Consider the following 15,408-nt stretch of genomic DNA (forward strand, 5'->3'; position numbering starts at 1 on the left):
ATGGTTTCACCACGTTGGCCAGGCTGGCCTTGACCTCAGGTGATCTACCCGCCTTGGCCTCCCAAAGTGGGAATCTGAACTTTTCTAAGCCTCTTGTTTGTGTAATGAATATGGATTTATACTCTGTCATGGCATTTAACATATACATCCTCGTAGCATCATTGTTTATATATGTGTATTATCTCCTCAACCACAGTATAAGATTCTGAGGGTAAAGACATTGTCTTATTTGCCCTTACAGTTCTTAGAGTAGGTCAGTAAGCATTTGTTTAAAAAAAGAAATGGGCTGGGCATGGTGGCTCACACCTGTAATCCCAGCACTTTGGGAGGATGAGGTGGGAAGATCACTTGAGGCTGGCTGTTGGAGACTAGCCTGAGCAACACAGCAAGACCCTATGTCTTAAAAAGTTTTTTAAATTTGCTGGGCATGGTAGCAAGTGGCTGAAGTCCCAGCTACTCAGCAGATGGTGGGAGGATCACCTGTGCCCAGGAATTGAAGGATGCAGTGAAACATGATTGCACTACTGCACTCCAACCTGGGTGACAGAGCAAGACCCTGTCTCTACTTAAAAAAAAAAAAAAAAAAAAAAAAAAAGGACGCTGGGCACGGTGGCTCATGCCTGTAATCCCAGCATTCTGGGAGGCTGAGGCAGGCGGATCACAAGGTCAGGAAATTGAGACCATCCTGGCCAACATGGTGAAACCCCGTCTCTACTAAAAATACAAAAACTAGCTGGGTGTGATGGCATGTGCCTGTAATCCCAGCTACTCAGGAGGCTGAGGCAGGAGAATCACTTGAACTAGGGAGTCGGAGGTTGCAGTGAGCCAAGAATATGCCACTGCACTCCAGCCTGGATGACAGAGAGAGACTCCGTCTCAAAAAAAAAAAAAAGGAAAAGAAATGAATGCAAATGTACAATTCGTTGGGCTACAGATTTAGTATTTGTATTAATAAAGTATTAAATATTTTTCTATCATATATACAGCAATAAAATTTTGTAAATAAATAAATAAAAATGAAAGAACAAATGAAATGCTGAGAGTGCTAGCTGTACTGCCAAGGAGTAAAGGCAAGAGGCTAGCAAAGTCCAAATTTCTCTATTTCTTTTGTCCATCAAGTACCAGTGGACGTTGTGATCAAATATTAACCTTCCAGGTCAAGTCCTCTTTATGCCTGAAGCAGAAACACCAAACATTAAGTCAGGGCAAATTACTTGCTGGAAAACCAACAGAGTCACAAAACTCTGGCTGAAGCATTTTCTCCTGTAATCCATGTTACTTCAGTGAGTAGTGTTCACTAGTGCTCTGCTATTGGTGAATTAGTGAGTCAAAACAAAGCATTAACTATGGAATATTAGACACAGGTAGATATTTGTCAGTTGTAAAACAGCAAAGTTAACTAGATCATATTTTACAAGTGAAGGCCAGAAAAAGCAAATTCATCAAGGATCGAGATCCATTTCTTCTGAGATAGTTCTTTTACTATCAACCTTCCTTAAAAATTTATAGTGAAACAACAGGACTTTTTGGAGACTTACTTTAGCCAAAGTCACAGAGAACAAGATCTTACCACTTTCTGCTAGAGCAGCAGCCACTTCATTGAGAGTGGAATAGATGTTGCAGGCAGCCCATCGGCACTGGGCCCCCAGAGCACCCAGAGTTTCCATAAGCACCTGTATTAACGACAAAGCAGGCGATGAGCAAGCCTGGGCCAAACACCTAGTCAAGCAAATAAAGTTCATATATTTCACAATGAGAAAATACAACAGGAATAACTTAGGCCAGTGATTTTCAAATTGTGCTTTATAGAACCTCTTCAGTATTCTAAGAAGGCAAGTATTGGGGGAAGCCATAGAAAGAGGGAAGTTCCCGCTGCCTCTATGTTTTTACCAATTTAAACTGGGCCTCCCCATAAGATTGAACAAACCAAGGAAAGGACTTCAGAGCCAAAATTTTTCTTTTTTTTTTTTGAGACAGAGTCTTGCTCTGTCGACCTGGCTACAGTGCAATGGCGTGATCCTGGCTCATTGTACCCTGTGCCTCCCAGGTTCAAGTGATTCTCCTGCCTCAGCCTCCCAAGTAGCTGGGATTACAGGTGCCCGCCACCATGCCCAACTAATTTTTGCATTTTTAGTAGAGACAGGGTTTCACCATGTTGGTCGGGCTGGTCGAACTCTGACCTTATGATCCGCCTGCCTCAGCCTCCCAAAATGCTGGGATTACAGATGTGATCCACCGTGCTTGGCCATAAACTTTTCTTAAAAAACACAGATTTACAGTTCTGCTTCTGCCTAGAATACAGAAAGCTACAAGAGAAGCTCCCACCTTAGCAACACGAAAAAGCTGGGTGGCTACTAGGAAGGCTGAGGTGGGAGGACGGCTTGAGCCTGGAGATAGAGGCTATAGTGAGTCATGAGTGTGCCACTGCACTCCAGCCTGGACAACAGAGAGGGAGACCCTGTCTCCAAAGAACCAAGCACATGGTCAGGCGCAGTGGCTCATGCCAGTAATGCCCCCACTTTGGGAGGCTGAGGTCAGGAGTTCAAGATCAGCCTGGCCAACATGGTGAAACCCCATCTCTACTAAAAATACAAAAAACTTAGCCAGGTGTGGTGGTGCACACCTGTAATCCCAGCTATTTGGGAGGCTGACGCAGGAGAATGGCTTGAAGCTGGGAGGTTGCAATGAGCTGAGATTATGCCATTGCACTCCAGCATGGACAACAAAAGTGAAGCTCATCAAAAACAAACAAACAAACAAACACACAGACACACAAAAAAGCCCAAAACTGTGTAATATACAAAGCCAAATGCTTTTTGAGACTATCCAGGAGCTGAGGTCATAAAGTACTCAAGTGAACTGCCCTCCAAAGAGTGACAAATCCTTTTAAAGAGAGAGGGAAGACTGTTTTACCTTTGGCAGCATATGGGAAGAAGAAGTGGCTGCCACAGATAAGGATAAGAAAAAATCAGCTAAATTTTTGAATAATTAGGAAAGGCTGAGTGTGGGAAAGTGTGTCAATGCAGAATTTTTTGAAGCTCCAAGCACATGTAGATTTCCCATTCACATGCAGGCTGTTTTCCAGAGGCTTCCACCCAGAGCTCAGAAGAAAGACTGGGGCAGGGAGCTGACTAGCTGGGCTCAGAAACAGACATGAAACCTGGGCACTTCCCTACACTCTTCTCTAATAAGAAGCAAAAGGGTCAAGCTGCAGGAAGAGCAGGAATTGGGCCTGCCATCAGGGACCAGGCAAAGATCCACTGTTTCTGGAGGAAGGCAAAAGCAAAAACTCTCTGCCTCTGAGAGAGGCACAGGAAAACCTCCTGGGCCCAGGACAGTTCACTGATACAAAGTAAGAATCTGCCACCTCTCCAGCTCTCCAGGAAGGGCAGAAAAATATGTCTTGCTCAAGACTCACCACAGATGCAAGCCAAAGTTTGGCTGCTACAGATAGGAGAGGCAGGAATATTGAGAAAGCCCTGCCCTCACAGAGGTCTGCCTAAGACTAAGACTGCACCAGAGATCCAAGAGACTTGGTGAGACTTGCCCTCACCGTGTGCTTCGCCCCAGGAAACAAGGAGTGGCAGTCTGGTGCAGCAGATGGAGCAGGTACTTGAAAAGAGGACACTTCTGTGGCATGCATGTGCAGAAGCAGCTGAAAGCTGAGGGTAAAGCAGAAGCACTGAGGAATGTCCTCTAGTAACCTCAAATCACTAGGTTATAGCAGTCCACTGCTGCAGGAATTTGAAGCCTTTGTTGGTATACAACAAATTAAATCCAGCTCAACTCATGACTATAATGAAAACTAATATACCTCCACTCAATCAAAAATGTCAGTACATATAAAAAGTGAAAAAAAAAAAAACCCCACTGTCAGAAAATAAGTAAACAATAGAGGCAGGCTCTGAGATGAGCCAGATGTTTGATCAGACAGGAGCTTTAGAATAACTATGATTAATATGTTTATGTTATTTATTTTTATTTTTTTAGACACAGGCTCTTGCTACATTGCCCAGGCTGGACTAACATGTTTATGTTAAAGGATCTAGTTGAGAAAGACAGACAACATCCATGAATAGATAGAAAATTTCAGCAGAGATGGAAACTATAAAAAGTCAAATACAGACCAGGCATAGAAGCTCACACCTGTAATCTTGGCACTTTGGAAGGCCAAGGTGGGCGGATCACCTGAGGTCAGAAGTTTGAGACCAGCCTGATCAATGTGGAGAAACCCTGTCTCTACTAAAAATACAAAATTTAGCTGGGCGTGGTGGCGCATGCCTGTAATCCCAGCTACCTGGGAGACAGAGCCAAGAGATCGTTTGAACCCGGGAGGCGGAAGTTGCAGTGAGCCAAGATCGTGCCATTGCACTCCAGCCTGGGCAACGAGAGCAAACCCTGTCTCAAAAAAAAAAAAAAAAAAAAAAAGTCAAGTACAAATGCCAGAAGAAAAAAAAAGTCAGATTAAATGTTCCTTCAACAGATTTATCATCAGACTGGGCACATTCAAGGACAGAATCAGTGAACCTGAAGATAGACCAATAAAAATTACTGAACTGAGCCAGGCACAATGGGTCATGCCTGTAACCCCTGCACTTTGGGAGGCTGAGGCAGGAGGTCGCTTGAGGCCAGGAGTTTGAGAGCAGACTGGGCATCACAGCAAAATCTCATCTCTATAAAAAATTAAAAAAATTAGTTGGGCGTGGTGGTACATGCCTTAGTCCCAGTTACTTGGGAGGCTGGGGCAGGAGGATCGCTTGAGCCCAGGAGTTTGAGGCTGCACTGAGCTATGATCGTACCACTGCACTCTAGCCTGGTTGACACAGTGAGACCCCACTCAACAAAACAAAGCAACAACAACAAAAGAAGTTACTGAACTAAAATACGAAAAGAAAAAGACTGGGAGAAAAGAATTAGAACAAAGTGCTCAAACTCTATGGGGTCTATTTGGTAAACTATGGATTCTTTCCCTCTTTGCCTTCTGGAACCCCAATTACACGTATGGAGAGGGAAAAAAAGAGGATTTGGGAACAATGAGATTTCAAAGCAAAGAGCACATCAGTGCCCAGATCCACTAAAAGGAGCCAGGCATTCTGGGAGAAATGGCTGATTCCAAGAGTAGGACATGGAATGTTCAAGATAAGCTTAGATGATCTTGTACCAAGAGCAAGGAAGTGTTCAAAGAATGAAAGGGATATGTCAAAAGACAAGTCACAGAAGCCAAACTGAGGAGGCTCTCCCTGGTCAAATCGGGAACAAGATGATCATGTAAATAAGTAATAATAGTAATGGATTATAACCTATTAAATAAAATAGAAAACAATGATTCCATACAAATAAAAATAATGAATAAATCAAAGATGAAGAATGAGATATTTATAGTTTCAGAGTACTACCCCACATAAACATATTAATTTTATTTTTATTTATTTATTTTTGAGACAGGGTCTCACTCTGTCAACCAGGCTGTAGTGCAGTGCAATCTCAGCTCACTGCAATCTCTACCTTCTGGGCACATGTCACCATGCCTGGCTAACTTTTATAAGTTTTTGTAGAAATGGAGTTTCACTCTGTTGCCTAGGCTAGTCTTGAACTCCTGGGCTCAAGTAAACTGCCAGCCTTAGCCTCCCAAAGTGCTGGGATTACAGGTATGAGTCATTGAGCCCAGCCTAAAAAACATATTAATTTTAACTTTTACAGAGGAAAATCCTGGCAGACACCACCTCAATCAAGGGATCAAAGAGAACATCATCAGTTCTGGGACAAACTGAAATCATGTGTCACCTGATAGGATATATCACTTCTTTGTATTCCCACCACAGATGCATAGCCTAAATCTCATGAGGAAGCACTAGAGAAATCCAAATTGAGGACATTCTACAAAATAATCCATCTGTAATCCTCAAACGTGTCAAAGTCATGAAAATCAAAGAGACTGAGAAACTGTTCTGTACTACTGAAGACTAAAGAGACACAACAATCAAATGTGACATGTAACTATGGACTGGATTCTTTGGTTAGAAAAATAGCATCAGAACAACCAGTGAAACTCCAGTGGGATTCTAAACATTGAATGGTAGTAACGAATCAGTGTTAATTTTCTACTTCTGATGGTTATACTGGTTGTACAGGAAAATATCTTTGTTTGTAGAAAAGATACACTTAAGTATTTGGGGGTTGCTACGGTCTGAATGTATGTTCTCCTCCCCCAGAGTCATATGTTAAAACCAAACCCCCTAAGTGATGGCATTAAAAGGAGATTATGGAAGTGATTGGGAGGTAATTAGACATGAGAATTTTGCCCTCACGAATGGGATTAGTGCATTTATAAAACAGGCCTGAGGAAGCTTGCTTGCCCCTTTGGCCATGTGAGGACACATAGAAGGCGCCATCTATGAGGAATAGGCCCTCACCAGACACTGAATCTACTGGTGCCTTGATCTTGGGCTTCCCAGCCTCCAGAACCGTGAACAATAAATACCATTAGTTTTGAATTACCCAGTCTAAAGTATTTTGTTATAGCAGCCCAAATCAACTAAGACAAGGGTGAAAGAGTATTAGGTTGGGAAACAAAGCAAAATTTTCTTGTAGTTATTTTTTTAAAGAAAAAAAAATGTGGGGTGGAAACAGTAAAATCATATTAAAATTGGTAAGCTAATTGTGATTAATCCATTCAGGAAAAAATAGAAAAGGAATCATGAAGGGTGGTAATGCTCAGTGAGCCTAAGGGTGAAAAACAAACGATGTAATTCAGCAACCTGAGACAGTAGAGAAGCACTTACTATTTTAAGCTACCACACTGAAGTCTCATGTCGCTGACTGAGCAGGCCAGAAAAGATTCAAGAGTGTTTCTGTCTCGACTCATTAGTCTGTAGCTCCAAACAGATATATTTTCAATTTATTATATTAATTTTGGGCAGCCAAGGTACTTTTTTCCTTAGAGAACCCAGAAAAGTCTCATAGTGAGACTTTATACATGTATACTTTATACATGTATATATACGTGTGTGTATATATATACACACGCACACACATATACACACACGTATATATACACACACATATATGTATATATATACTTTATAACCCAGAAAAGTCTCATAGTGAGGATGCTAACAGTAGCTGTCTGTACCTTGAGGAATCTCTAAGTTCTTAATCAGGAATGTGACCACACAAGTGTTGTGCTTTGGGTGAGAAAATCTTTGGAAAGCTGATCTAGTCACACAGATGACCTAGATCTTATGAACCCCATAAAAGATTCCAGACCATTGCTCAATAGACCAATTTCCCTATAGTGGTCTCATTATGGTTAGCAACTCTATATATATTACATCTCTGATTATAAAAGAGGAGATTTAGAAAATTGTGGGGGTATTTTTGGTTGTCACAATAATTGGAAGGGAAGTGTGACTGGCATTTAGTGGACCAGGAATCTGAACATTTTGAAAGTGCATGACAGTCTCAACAACAAGCTGTGCTGCAGCTGATAAAATTTTCAAATATCCCAATGAAAGTTCACAGGGGTAAAAAACCTATTTATAATTCTCTGAGTTTAGAAACTAATTCCACTTTACAAATTAACAAAAAGTAGCTTTGTAGTTTTAATACAAAACAATAGTTTTTCCAGGAATGTAACAGCTATGTAAATCAAGAGAAAACTCATATTTTTTTGTTGTTCTTGTTCAGAAGTTCACAAAAAGTTGTTTACTATTTCAGAAAATCATAGAATTTGGCAATGCTACTGTGATGCTCTGAAATACATTTCTTTCTATCTTCAAATAATACTATTTGAAACAATACCATGAACTAGTACAAATATCTGACTCTTCTACTAGAGTTGTCCCCAAGTATTTACATATTAAAATACACATTATTTTAAGTATTATGCTTTCTTTTTATTCCTCCTTCATATTTTGGTTAGGATTTTATATTGATTTTTTAAAAGATATGTACCTAGACATGTTACATCTGAATTTCATTTCAGGATAATTCAGGGATGCTGCAAAAAAATGTTATTTAATAAAAAGGGGACATTAAACCTGATGAGCATAAGGTAGGAATCACTGGTGTAAGCAAATCATAGTAATCCTGTCCCCTGGCTAGGACTGGTGGAGCACAGGCATGTGATCCGGTTCTGCCCAATGAGACACAATGGAGTATCCTGGAGGGACTTCCCTTAAGCAAGGAAGAAATGGTCCCTCTTCCTTTTCGTGTCAGTTTGTGATGACTAGAATAGTTGTAAGCATCTTGCTATCAGCGTGAGAGTGAAGTAAGCACACTGAGGAGGCAGCTCCAAGAGAATCAGAGAGGTGAAGCTGGAGCCCTGAGATCCTGCATCTGAAGTCTGCCTTCCCTTTGGACTTTCTGCTATGTACTGTGATAAATTCCTTTATGTGGCATAACTTTTATTACAGTCTATTGTTATAATTGCTCTCTTTTATTTTGAGTTATTATTATTCATTTCTTATAGTGCCTAATTTATAGCTGCCTCTCAGTATCCTCAGGGGATTGATTCCAGGACTCCCATGATACCAAAATCTGAGGATACTCAAGTCCCTTATATAAAATGATGCAGTGTTTGCATATAACCTGTGCACATCCTTCTGTGTGTGTGTATATATATATATATATGTGTGTGTGTGTGTATATATATATGTGTGTGTGTGTATATATATATGTGTGTGTGTATATATATGTGCGTGTGTATATGTGTGTGTGTATATATATGTGTGTGTGTGTATATATGTGTGTGTGTATATATATGTGCATGTGTATGTGTGTGTATATATATGTGCATGTGTATATATGTGTGTGTGTATATATGTGTGCATGTGTATATGTGTGTGTGTATATATGTGCGTGTGTATATGTGTGTGTGTATATATATGTGCGTGTGTATATATGTGTGTGTGTGTATATATATGTATATATACACATGTATATATACACACATATATATATATATATATTTGAGACAGGGTTTCACTCTTGTTGCCCAGACTGGAGTGCAATGGCATGATCTCAGCTCACTGAAAACTCTGCCTCCTGGGTTCAAGCGATTCTCTTGCCTCAGCCTCCTGAGTAGTTGGGACTATAGGCATGCACCACCACACCCAGCTAATTTTGTATTTTTAGGAGAGACAGGATTTTTCCATGTTGGTCAGTCTGGTCTTAAACTCCCGACCTCAGGTGATCTGCCCACCTCAACCTCCCAAAGTGCTGGGATTACAGGTGTGAGCCACTGTGCCCAGCCCCTTCTGTATATTTTAAAGCATCTCTAGGTTATTTATAATACCTAATATGGTATAAATGCTACATAAATAGTTGTTATATTTCTTATCTTTTTTTATTGTTGTATTATTTTATTTTCTGAATATTTTGATCTGCAATTGGTCAAATCCTCAGGAAGGACTGGTGTGCACCGGAGGCCCAATTGCATAAATTAAACTTAATCATAGGTATATATGTATAGGAAAAAACATAGTATACATAGGGTTAGGTACTGTCTAAAATTTCAGGTGTCCACTGGGGGGTCTTGAAACTTATCCCCCACAGACAAGGTAGGGAGACTACTGTATATTGAAGTTAAAATCTTGACTCCGTGATTTCTAGCTATGTAACCTTAAACAAATATTTTAAGTCCTCTGAGCCTCAGCTTCTTTGTTTACAAAATGGAAACAATACCTGCTTTATATGGCCATTATAAGGATTAATGCGCTAATACTTGCTAAGCTCTTAACTCAGTACTTGGCATGTTGTAAGCTTTCAGTAGCTCGTGGCTATTATTAACTATTCTTATTAAAAGGAGAAAGGAAAAGAACTCACAGCAGTCTGAGCAGTGATGTGTGTGCAACCCACGATTTTGGCTCCAGCCAAAGGCTTTTCTCCTTGAGCTCTCTTCCTCAAAGCCATCAGTGCAGGCATTTCTGAAAAGGCCCAATATATAAACAACAATATTAAACAGGAGGGAATAAGAGATAAAAGAACAAACAGAAAAACTTACTTTCTTAAGATCCTTCCCCTCAAGGGATCAAGACATTAAACCTGAATTTTCCTTTATAAAAAACTTTTAGAGACAAATGTTTCAGGGTTCTGAGTCTCTATATTCTAGTCATTATCCAGTCTCTGTCCTTTTTTTTTTTTTTTTTTTTTTAATGATTTTTGTTGTTGTTGTTGAGATGAAGTCTCACTTGTGTTGCCCAGGTGGGAGTGCAATGGCACGATCTGGGCTCACTACAACCTCTGCCTCCTGGGTTCAAGCGATTCTCCTACCTCAGTCTCCCGAGTAGCTGGGATTACAAGCGTGTACCACCATGCCCAGCTAATTTTTATATTTTTAGTAGAGATGGAGTTTCACCATGTTAGCCAGACTGGTCTTGAACTCCTGACCTCAGGTGATCCGCCTGCCTCAGACTCCCAAAGTGCTGGGATTAAAGGTGCGAGCCACCGTGCCTGGCCTCTCTTTATTTTTTATTTTTATTTATTTATTTTTTTGCCAATCAGTTTGAGCTTATAAGGTTGCTCAGGTTAGCCTTGAGCTCATGACCTCGCCTTCGCAAGCGCCACGACCTCCGGCGGGAGCCACTTTGGACCCCCTTTTTTTTAATATAGGGTTCCTTGTAGACTTGTCAGAGTTCCTCAGTGTTTCCTGAGCTCATATTTATTTTGTTTTAAGTACTCTTCATTATCACATAGAAATTTCACAAGCTACCAGACCCCAGACATAAGGGATTAATATGGACAAAAAGACACAGGCAGGCTGAGAAGGAAAATGTGCTTGTTTTCTTTACCTTGTTCAGCAATTTCAATTTCTCTTCGTCCGAACTCTGCTTGTTTGATGTTCTTGACACAGAAGTCACTGCTTCCCTTAGAGTTCTTTTGCTGCTTGTCCCTGGGGGATGTCTCATCATCAGAGCTATCTGTATATGAAGCCGCTGGAATGACAGAATAAAAAACTCTCAGGGGGAAAAAATGCTTCCTCTAAAATTCTGGATCATGGAGTGAACTGAAGTTTCTCTAGCCAGCTAGCACCATATAAATTTTTTACCTCTGGTAAGCACCTACATGCTAAACACAGGCCAGAAGAGGGAAGCTGAAAGAGACTGCCAAAGACATTCTCCCTGGATAGCCTTAACTTGAAATCTAGGGCTAACTTTATCTTCAGAACATGCAGAGGTCCTTGAATTCGCAAAAAAGAGAGAGGTTACACAACAGTAGCTTTAGGTGAAAATCATGGTCATTAACCTGTGGGTTTTGGGGATTCTAGCTACTCTGCTCTGTGTGCTGCCTAAGTATTTGATATAATTTGTGTTTTAGTGAAATTACTGAATAGATAAGACCTAGAAAACAAGGAACCCACGGGAAAGTAATTAAGAACCACACAAAAAGTATTTGTCTGACATAATAGAGCTTTCTTTTTTAAGACTGACTCTGATGAAGCTGAATTGTGCCTGCAGACCCAATTATACATCGACAATGAAGTATTCAATGTGCTCTCCCTTCTTGCTGGCCTCAGTGGGTGCTGTGCATTTTAGGCTCTCAAAGAAGTAAATAAATCCTCTTTTGGTACAAAAAAATGCTCTGATAACGAATCCATTTAGCAACATACCCTAGAGCGTGAAAGGTCTAAAACTTTATTGTGGCTATAACAGGCAGCTGCTGCTATTGCTATTCACATGCTTAGCTGAGGTCTTTAGTCTTCATAGAGTTCTGTAGTTGCTAACCATTTGCTAGATTATTTGAAGCAGTGTCCTTCCCTGATTTGTGTTTGAGTTTCTGAAGATAGTTCCCTAACCCCCAAGTTTTCTTAGGGGTTAAGAAACACTCTCTAGAAAATGCTTCTCTCAGTGGAGTAAGTACTGCCATCACTTTTAAGGGTGGAAAACTGTGAAAGGTCAGAGTGCCTAGGATCCGTGATGCTCTGATCTACTTATATCCAGAGAATTAAGGCATTTCTGAGATTTCTTAGCAAACGGTCTATCTCTGGGAGGGCTGTAAAAGGCAAGTCTGACCTTGCCCAGTTAATCAGGCATGGCACTATTTGGACAGCAGGGGCTTGAGAATTTCTCTTGGAGCTGGAGCAAAGTCCTAACACGAGGCAACAGGAACGAACATGGGCACCAGGGGTGGTGAGGGAATTAGTAAATCTCCAAAGAGACTTTTGTTTTTGAAAGGAGCTAATCTGTACAAAAAGTTTATGATTCCCTTTCCTAGGGTGAGTGAGAGCTCAAAGTACTTTTGGCAACAGAACCCAGAAACAGCTTTCTGGGAAGTCATTTGTTTTACGAATCAATATTCAGAAATACCTAATAAATTAGAGGCTTGGGGAACCATGCTTCTACCACCTGAGAGATAAAAGGATAACAGCCATCACTAATCCTGATCCAGATTTAGGGAAAATTACTTTTGAAGAAAGTGTTCATATTCATAATATCCTGACATCTCAAATCCTTTTTCAGAGTCATGAGGGTTTTCATGCTTCCCAAATGGCCATTTAAATACAGTGATCATGTGTTTTGGTTAAGTCTCAGTCTCTGTTTCTGGGTATATGAAGTGGAGCTGATACCAGAATCCATTTGAAAGAGCTGTGAATTTATTCACATGTTCAGTCATTCACACAACTGCTCACTCGAATTTTAATTATGCATCTATTATGTACAAGACATAGCCTTGGTGCTGGAAATACAGGACAGATATAGATGGTCCTTACCTTCATGGGGCTTGCAGTCTAGTGAGTGAGTCAAGAAAGAAATAACTAGTTACAAAATTAATTATTTAGAGGATTTAAAAAAATACAGTTGCAATGTGTGCTATAAAGCAGAAATCAGGATGTCAGACTATATAATAGGAGGACATGATTTGTCAAAGTCAAGTTGTCGAGTAGATTAGGTAAGATAATGTATGTAAAGTGCTTAGTGCAATGCTTGGCATACAGTAATCAAACACTCAATAAATGATACCTGGTATTGCTCACTTTTGCACATATTTAAAATTCAGTTCCACATATAACATTTTTAAGGGTTCTTACTCAGCTTTAGGATATTGAATGGAAAAAGAATGATATACATACATTACCATTTAGCAGTTTCTCTTTTTTTATACCTCCATCATCTCCTGCTAATCTACCCAAGCAGCAGGTGGCTGGCTGGCAGTCATTTGAATGGTTGAGACTGGAGTCCTAACTCTACCCAGAATAGATCCCCCTTCCTATGCCTCTTTAGTTTCTAAGGATGAGTCAGAAGAAAACCAAAAAGCAAAACAAAATTTGAAATTTTCCCTTAAGGGAAGCATTTCAATTTCTGGCTTCACCATTTTGCCCCCCAAACTTAAAGAAAAAAAATCTTTATACCACTTACCTATTCTAAAAGCTGGGGAAAAAAAGTATTTTACTTTCTTAACAGTAGTCAAGTAGTTACAGTTAATTCAACCAATGTTTTTCTTTGAGCCAAAACATATTTGTTTTCAAAGAGCCCCCCAACCTCCCCTCTTTTTTTTGAGACAGGGTCTTACTCTATCACCCAGGCTGGAGTGCAGTGGCATGATCCCAGCTCACTGCAACCTCCGCCTCAGCCTCCTGAGTAGCTGGAATTACAGGTGCCCATCAGTGCACCTGGCTAATTTTTGCATTTTTAGTAGAGACGGGATTTCACCATGTTGGTCTCAAACTCCCGACCTCAGGTGATCTGCCCACCTCGGTCTCTCAAAGTGCTGGGATTATGGGTTTAAGCCACCACGCCCGACCTCAGAGAGCCCTGTATATGAACCTGCTATCAGGTAAGCACCAAAACTGCTATCAGTTGTCTAGATTGCACTAATATGTGGATACAACATGGCTGACAGAGCCAGACTAAGAGAATGTATTATTAGTTCTAAAAACACAGTAGAAAAGTTATTGCTGAACTAGTGACATTTACTCATTTATTCTTTGAATCATACTTATTTCTGCCACAAAGTAACAAACTTATGATGACAGTTGAGATAGCATTGATTCTTCCTAGAAAAATAAAGAGAAACTCACCACATATGTACAAACTCCCATGAACAGAGTTTCTAAAACATTTGTGATTGTCAGTATACTCTAAAGCCCAGAGTCACAATTTAAGTAAACAAGAACAACCAATAACCTACTAAAGTAGTCCTGAGATCCCAGATCTAGCTTCAACCCTAAGTGGTTAAGTGACCCATTTTTAATTTATGTGACTGCAAACCGTAACAGATTCCCTCTTTCCTCATGCTCTCTCTTTCCCCTAACTACCACCAGAAAAATCTTATGAATAAATGAGATAATACTCAAAAGGGTTCAGTTTCTAGGTAGAAAAGTAGTATGAAGTACAACATAACTTTACTATGGGATGTCATCTTATTTCATTATTTTCCAAAATGAAAATACAACATAATGAATCAAGAATCCACAATCTATCCCACAGAACATGTATACATGTTTTATAGTTCAGGCCTGATTAAGCTTTACCTCTCAGCAGCTGTGATACTGTGGATTACTGCTAGGAGAAGAAGCAGTCAGAACCCTGACTGAATTAGTCCTACCAGACTATTTTAAGTCAGGCAACTCCTCTTGGGCCTAACCTATACATTTGGTAACGGAAATAGCAGTAGGGACCTGTGTGTCAGGTTATAGTAGACTTCACTGGTGAATAACTAGAAATGTGTAACAAGCTATGTTAGCAACCCAAATAATATAAAACTTTGTTGTTTGGAAAAATCTGAAAATATCTCAAACTTTATAAGAATTGTAGATTTTGGGGAAAAAAAGAACCAGTCGTGAAGAAGGGACTCCTGTCTTCTTTCCTCAGCCTTAACCAATGAACTCACTGCAAAGACAACTTATTCAGAAATATATCACTGAGAATGGTCTGATTGAAAAAAGAGTCTCTTCTGTTCATTTGTTTTTATGAGGTTTTCTCCTTAGGGGAAGAGTTTTTAGAAGTTTGCTTCTTATAAAATAGTTTCATGGATTAATGCAGCACTTTTCAACCTGGGTTCTGCTAGAATTAAGTCCTAATGCCTTGAAGCATCCATTGTACATAATGATAACTTCTTTCCCACGCAACTGGAAAGGTACTAGTTATGTATCATCTTTTGGAGAATTAAGAAAAGTCTATAAAATTATTTTCTGTGTTCTGTGATTCAGATGAAGATCCTTGGTTAAGGAAAGCTGGTAGAGGTTCCTAAATGAAAGCATGGGAAAACTTAGTACTAGGATCTTTAGGAAGGGAGAGGAGGCTACAGCCTATGTAAACCTCTATGTGTCTTCAGCAAAACAAGCACTCTGGATAGGAAAGTGTACTTTTGAAATCTCATATCCTTCTTTCGTTGTTCACCCACACTGAGTATATGAGAGACCTCAACAAGGGTATAAAAATATAATGTCTCTGAACACCTTTCATCAAT

The 15,408-nt window shown here is 40.0% G+C and overlaps 1 protein-coding gene across 6 annotated transcripts in view; it reads right to left on the reverse strand.

Annotated features, from left to right (window-relative positions):
* Nucleotides 1–15,408, reverse strand: part of AHCYL2 (adenosylhomocysteinase like 2) — a 202,275-nt gene that overhangs the window by 29,942 nt on the left and 156,925 nt on the right. For all 6 annotated transcript variants that reach the window (XM_035254769.3, XM_035254768.3, XM_035254772.3 and 3 more), the window contains exons 3-5: nt 10,791–10,934; nt 9,826–9,926; nt 1,571–1,673 (exon numbers count right to left, since the gene is read on the reverse strand). In XM_035254769.3, the coding sequence (XP_035110660.3) occupies nt 1,571–1,673; nt 9,826–9,926; nt 10,791–10,934 (348 nt within the window). The remainder of the gene's footprint in view (nt 1–1,570; nt 1,674–9,825; nt 9,927–10,790; nt 10,935–15,408) is intronic.

Source organism: Callithrix jacchus, chromosome 11 (genome assembly GCF_049354715.1).
Source record: "Callithrix jacchus isolate 240 chromosome 11, calJac240_pri, whole genome shotgun sequence".
NCBI classification, from domain to species: domain Eukaryota; kingdom Metazoa; phylum Chordata; class Mammalia; order Primates; family Cebidae; genus Callithrix; species Callithrix jacchus.